This window comes from Lactuca sativa, chromosome 6, assembly GCF_002870075.4.
Source record: "Lactuca sativa cultivar Salinas chromosome 6, Lsat_Salinas_v11, whole genome shotgun sequence".
Classification (NCBI taxonomy): domain Eukaryota; kingdom Viridiplantae; phylum Streptophyta; class Magnoliopsida; order Asterales; family Asteraceae; genus Lactuca; species Lactuca sativa.
The window spans coordinates 161,560,254-161,566,253 of NC_056628.2; the positions used below are offsets into that span (position 1 = coordinate 161,560,254).

General features: G+C 41.3%; 1 protein-coding gene across 1 annotated transcript; it reads right to left on the reverse strand.

The window, feature by feature from the left end:
• Nucleotides 1-4,151: 4,151 nt before the first annotated feature.
• LOC111904378 (uncharacterized) lies at nt 4,152-5,581 on the reverse strand. The gene is made up of 2 exons (XM_023900151.1): nt 5,408-5,581; nt 4,152-4,976 (listed from the first exon to the last, which is right to left on the reverse strand). The coding sequence occupies exons 1-2, from the start codon at nt 5,579-5,581 to the stop codon at nt 4,152-4,154; spliced, it is 999 nt and encodes a 332-aa protein (XP_023755919.1).
• Nucleotides 5,582-6,000: the final 419 nt, after the last annotated feature.

Sequence of the window (6,000 nt, forward strand, 5' to 3'; positions counted from 1 at the left end):
AGAAAAATGTGAATTGGATGGAAGGTGGTGGCGGAATGGAGATGTTGCGACTTTTCCGGCGAGTTGGTGAAATACGGTGGAGGCGACGATTGAAGGATGTGGTGGGGCTAGTTGTGGTCGGAATTAGGTGGGGATGAGGGTGGTAGGGTTGCATCGGTGATAATAGCAGGCGGTGAGGCGGTATGTGTTGTGCTCGTTTTTCCGGCGAGATAGGGAGTGTGAAATCGGGGTTGTGGTGCTGTCGCTGGCTGGAGAAGAAGAGGGGATGAACTTACGAAGGCGACGGAATGTAATGGTGAGGTTGATGGCGCCAACTGGTGGTGAAGGCAATGGCAACGGAGCTTCGTCAGCGGCAGTTGGCGTTAGTCGGGAGGGAAGGTTGGTCGTTGTAGACGGGAGGAATAAGGGGAAAGGGGGATCTGGTGGGTTATGGAGTTATAAGGGTAGGTAGTAATTGTAGGTCGGGTTCAGTGAAGATGGAGCGGGTTATCGGGTAGGTATGTAGGTACTGGGTCGAGTAAATGGATTATACAGATCGGGTATGGGCTATGGGTCGAAGCAATAAAGATGGATCAGTGGGTCGTGCAATGGGGGTGATAATTTTTTCTTGGTCGTGTAAGTAAGTGCGAGGGTGAAGGCTGGCCGCGCAAGTGGTTGCGAGGGTGGGTATTCAGGTCGCGCAGAAGTTGTGTGGTTGGGGGTTCAGCCGCGTGCATACATCAGTGAGCATCCCGTGTGAAAAGTAATTTGGACTCGGATTTGCGCGGCTGGGGGTCAGCCACGTAAGGGTTGCGTGGGCACCCGCGCAAATTGCAGATTTTTGGCATTTTTCAAACATCACCAAGATCATTGCTAGACTTCAATATGCTTATTTTTAGACCAACTTCAAGATTAGAAGCACTCAAAACTTCAAGCGGAGATTATTTATTTACAATGCATTTATTTAACGTATTTTCCAAGACTTAGCCACGTTTCCATCAACCTTCGTAATTCGGAGTTTCCAATGTTACGTTATCGAATTCTCCCGTGTCAAAGCCTTCATAAAATGGTTTCAAGTGATGCCTATTCACTTTGAATATTTGATTTGTTTCCAAACTCTTGATTTCAACTGCACCGTGATCAAACACTTTTATAACAATAAAAGGTCCGTGCCATCGAGATCGTAACTTTCCCGGGAATAGCTTTAAGCATGAATGATAAAGAAGAACTTTTTTCGCCCGGAATAAAATGCTTACGAGTGATGTGCTTGTCATGAAACACTTTTTTCTTATCTTTGTAGATGCTTGCATTTTCATAAGACTCATTCCTCAACTCCTCGATTTCTTGAAGTTGCATCTTTTGGTGTTTTCCGGTTTCTTCAATATTGAAATTACACTTGTTAACCGCCCAATATGCCTTGTATTCCAATTCTGCCGGTAAATGACAAGACTTTCCATAGACGAGGCGGAATGGAGACATACCAATTGGAGTTTTGTAGGCGGTCCGATACGCCCACAATGCATATTCTAACTTCAAGCTCCAATCTTTTCGTGTAGTGTTAACTGTCTTTTCAAGAATTTGTTTGACTTCTCTATTTGACACTTCCGCTTGGCCATTCGTTTGTGGATGGTAAGCGGTTGATATCCGGTGTGTGACACCATATCTTTTAATCATGGCTTCCATCATTTTGTTGCAAAAATGAGTGCCCCTATCACTCACCAAGGCTCTCGGTACACCATATCGTGCAAAAATGTTTGACTTCAAAAAGTCAATTACAGTTTTGGAATCATCATGCCTTGTAACCTTTGCTTCCACCTACTTTGAAACGTAATCAACTGCCAAGAGTATATAAGTATAACCGAAAGAAACGAGTAATGGACCCATGAAGTTAATTCCCCATGCATCAAAGATCTCACAAATGAGGATAGGGCTTTGAATCATTTCATGTCTCATGGATACGGTTCCCGTTATTTGACATCTATCACAACTCTTGCAAAATAGATAGGCATCTCTTGACATTGTTGGCCAATAGAATGCACATTCGAGCACTTTTCGCATGGTTTTGTTTTGACCAAAATGTCCTCTGCATGCATACTCATGGCAAAACTTCAAAATTGACTCAACCTCATTTTGATGAACACACCTTCGTATTAGTTGATCCAGACAATGTTTCCAAAGATAAGGGTCATCCCACACATAGTATTTGGAATCACTCTTCAATTTGGCTTTTTGGTACTTGGTAAACGTGTGAGTAATTTCTTTAGTAACCAAGTAATTCACAATATCCGCATACCATGGAATGGTGTTTGAAATATAGAAGAGGTGTTCATCCGGGAATTCATCAAGGATAGAAGATAAGGAGTAACCAATATTTAACCGACTTAAGTGGTCCGCAACTAGGTTTTCGGCACCACTTTTGTCCTTTATTTCAAGATCGAATTCTTGTAAAAGAAGAATCCACCGAATCAACCGTGGCTTGGCATCTTTCTTGGTCATGAGATATTTCAAGGCGGTATGGTCGGAGTACACAATCACTTTTGTCTCGAGAAGGTATTGTCGTAATTTCTCCAAGGCGAGTACAATGGCTAGAAGTTCCTTCTCTGTGGTTGAGTAATTGGCTTGAGCATTATCCAAGGTTTTGGAGGCATAGTAGATGACATGTGATACTTTGCCCTCCTTTTGACCTAAGACCACCCCAACTGCAAAATTGCTTGCATCACACATTATTTCAAATGGAAGCTCCCAATTTGGAGGTTGGATTATTGGAGTAGAGGTGAGCAAGTCTTTGAGTTTGTCAAAGTCTTCTTGGCATGCAACATTGAAGTCAAAATCAACATCTTTTTGGAGAAGGAGGCACATTGGTCACGTAATCTTCGAGAAATTTTTGATAAATCTTCTATAGAATCCCGCATGGCCCAAGAAAGATATTACTTCTCTAACACATGTTGGGTAAGGAAGGGTTTGTATGACATCAATTTTGGCTTTATCAACTTCAATTCCCTTTTTGGAGACGATGTTTCCCAAGATGATGCCTTGATTGACCATGAAGTGACATTTATCAAAGTTTAACACCAACTTCTACTCAATGCACCTTTTCAAAATCTTCTTAAGGTTATCTAATCATTCATAAAACGAATTCATACACTGTGAAGTCGTCCATGAACATTTGAATTATATTCTCAACATACTTGGAGAAAATGCTCACCATGCATCTTTGGAATGTGGTTGGGGCATTGCATAATCCAAATGGCATCTGTTTGTAGGCAAACGTGCCAAAGGGTCATGTGAAGGTCATTTTGTCTTGATCTTCGAGGGCAACGGGTATTTGATGAAAACCCGAGTATCCATCGAGGCAACAATAATGTGACTTGCCCACCAATCACTCGAGCATTTGGTCGATGAAAGGATGTGGAAAATGATCTTTTCTTTTGCTCGAATTTAACTTTCTATAATCAATGCACACCCTCCATCCATTTTGAACTCGAGTGGGTACCATTACTCCTTTGTTATTCTCAACAACCGTGATTCCTGTTTTCTTGGGAACCACTTGAACTGGACTAATCCATTTGGAGTCAGAAATCGGGTAAATCATGTCCGCATCAAGGAGTTTAATTATCTCTTTCTTGACAACTTCCATCATGGGGAGATTTAATCGTCTTTGAGCTTCCCTCCTAGGCTTACAATCATCTTCCATGAGTATCTTGTGAGTTCATACATTAGGGCTTATCCTCTTAATGTCCGCTATTGTCCACCCCATGGCTTCTTTATGATCTTTCAAGACTTCAATCAATTGGTTTTCTTCAAAGTCTTTCAATTAAGAAGATATGATCACCGGTAGAGTTTCATCTTGACCTAGATAAGAATATTTCAAATGGCTACGTAAGACTTTCAATTCAAGTGTGGGTGGGTGGATTATGGAAGGCGGCATCTTGTTTGGAGAATGAGATAAGGCAACTTGAGAAACATCCTTCTTTATGGAATTGTTAACTTTTAAAGTTTTCACAATCTCTTCAACTTCAAAGTCCAATGTATACATATCCAATGTATTCTTCAAACTTTCACCATCAAGACTCTTGTTGAGCACCATCTTCAAAATATCTCCTTGTGACAATTCGAATAATTCTTGGATGATTGGCTCAATCACATCAACCCGGTACAATGGAGAAATGTTGCTAGGGTATCTCATCAAAGATGTTGAAGTGAATGGTTTCTCCATCAAATTCCATGGCGATCTTCCCATTATGAACATCAATAATCGTGTGAGAGGTATTCATGAAAGATCTTCCAAGAAGGATCATGGAAGACTTGGAAGGGGTCTTCTCTTCAAGGTCAATGACATAGAAGTCCGCGGGAAATACTAGTTGATTGACTTGCACTAGTACATCTTCCAACACGCCCCTTGGAAATACACTTGACTTGTCCACTAATTGAATTATCACTCCGGTTTCTTCCAAAGGTTCGACATTGAGAGATTGAAAATCCGAGTATGGCGTCACATTGATCGAGGCTCCAAGATCTATCATTGCACTTTCGACATGAAAATCACCAATGGTACAAGGGATTGCAAACATGCCTAGGTCCTTGCATTTAGGTGGTAGCTTGTTTTGGATAACCGCGGACACATTTGCATTGACTTGAATCTTTTCATTCGCCTTAAACTTCCTCTTATTGGTGCACAAATCCTTAAGAAATTTGGCATAGCGCAGAATTTGCTTTATGGCATCCAATAGTGAAATGTTGATTTGAACTTCGAGGAAAGTCTCAAGAAATTCTTTCTCCTCCTCTAGTTTCTTTGAGGGAGCCAACCAAGATGGGAAAGGTGGTGGTATGACCAATGGCTTGATGTTCTTGTTGGAAGAGTCGGGTTGATCATTGGTTGGCATAATCGTGTCCTTTGGAGTAGCTTCAACCTTTGGAGGCTCAAAAACAATAACCTCATCTTCTTCTTCTCTTGAAAGTCTTTTAGGATTGCTTTCTCCAAGTGTTTTGCCACTTCTCTAAGTTATTGCACTCACATTGGGGTTCTTCTCGGTTTGAGATGGAATTTACACCTTTGTTCCATCTTGTTGAGAGCGATGGCCAAGTCTCCAAATTGTGCTTGAATGTTGGAGAACATGTTCTTGGTCTCTTATTGAAATTGGGCTTGGCTTTGAGCTAGAGAAGTAACAAGTTCTTGAAGGATCATTTGATGGTCACCACTCGATTGACCTTGTTGTGGAGGTTGTTGGTAATTTGGAGTGGGGTGAGATGTTTGTGGCTATAGAGGTTTTTGTGTTGGGTATTGAGAAAATTGGGGTTTCATCATAACATGTGGTGGGTTTTGCTTTGGTAGGTATGGGTTGGTTGTGTTATTCCTCCGATTTGGGTTGTAGTTATTTTGAAATCCCATGGGTCTTGGTTGACCTTAATATCCTCCCATTGCATTTACATCCTCCGGTTCACTACCAAGTGAGGGACACTTATCCGTATAATGCCCCCTCATTGCACAAATGCCACACACCATCAATTGTTGACCACTTCCGACCACAATTTGACTTAGCACATTAGTCAAATCCAAGAGCTTTGATTCCAAGTGTTGGGTGTTGCTAACTTCACCAACCATTTATGTAGAATTTCTCTTCATTTCATTTCGAGTTCCAAAGTTCCTTTGATTTTGAGAAATGGTTCCAAAAAGTGATCTTATCTCTTGAGGTGTCTTGTTGAAGATGTCACCACCACTTGAAGCATCAATCATCCTTCGATCTTTTTCATTCATACCCTCATAAAATTGTTGAAGAAGTAGTTGTTTGGGAATGTTGTGTTGAGGACAACTTGTAGACAAGTTGTTGAATCGCTCCCAAAAATCATGAAAAGTCTCATTCTCCCCTTAACGAATCCCCAAAATGTCACTTTCTTGGCTTGATATCCTAGAGGTGGGATAGAACTTGCTATTGAAGGCTTTGAGTAACTCTTACCATGTGTGAATAGATCCTGGTGGTAAGTTGAATAACCACTCTCTAGCTTTACCTTCCAAGGTGAGAG

Bases quoted from the DNA above. Each gene is read 5' to 3' on its own strand.
- LOC111904378 (XM_023900151.1), bottom strand. From the start codon at position 5,581: ATGGTTGGTGAAGTTAGCAACACCCAACACTTGGAATCAAAGCTCTTG. The intron at 4,977-5,407 runs GTAAATGCAATG...GCAATAACTTAG, and splicing joins TTGGTAGTGAACCGGAGGAT to AGAAGTGGCAAAACACTTGG.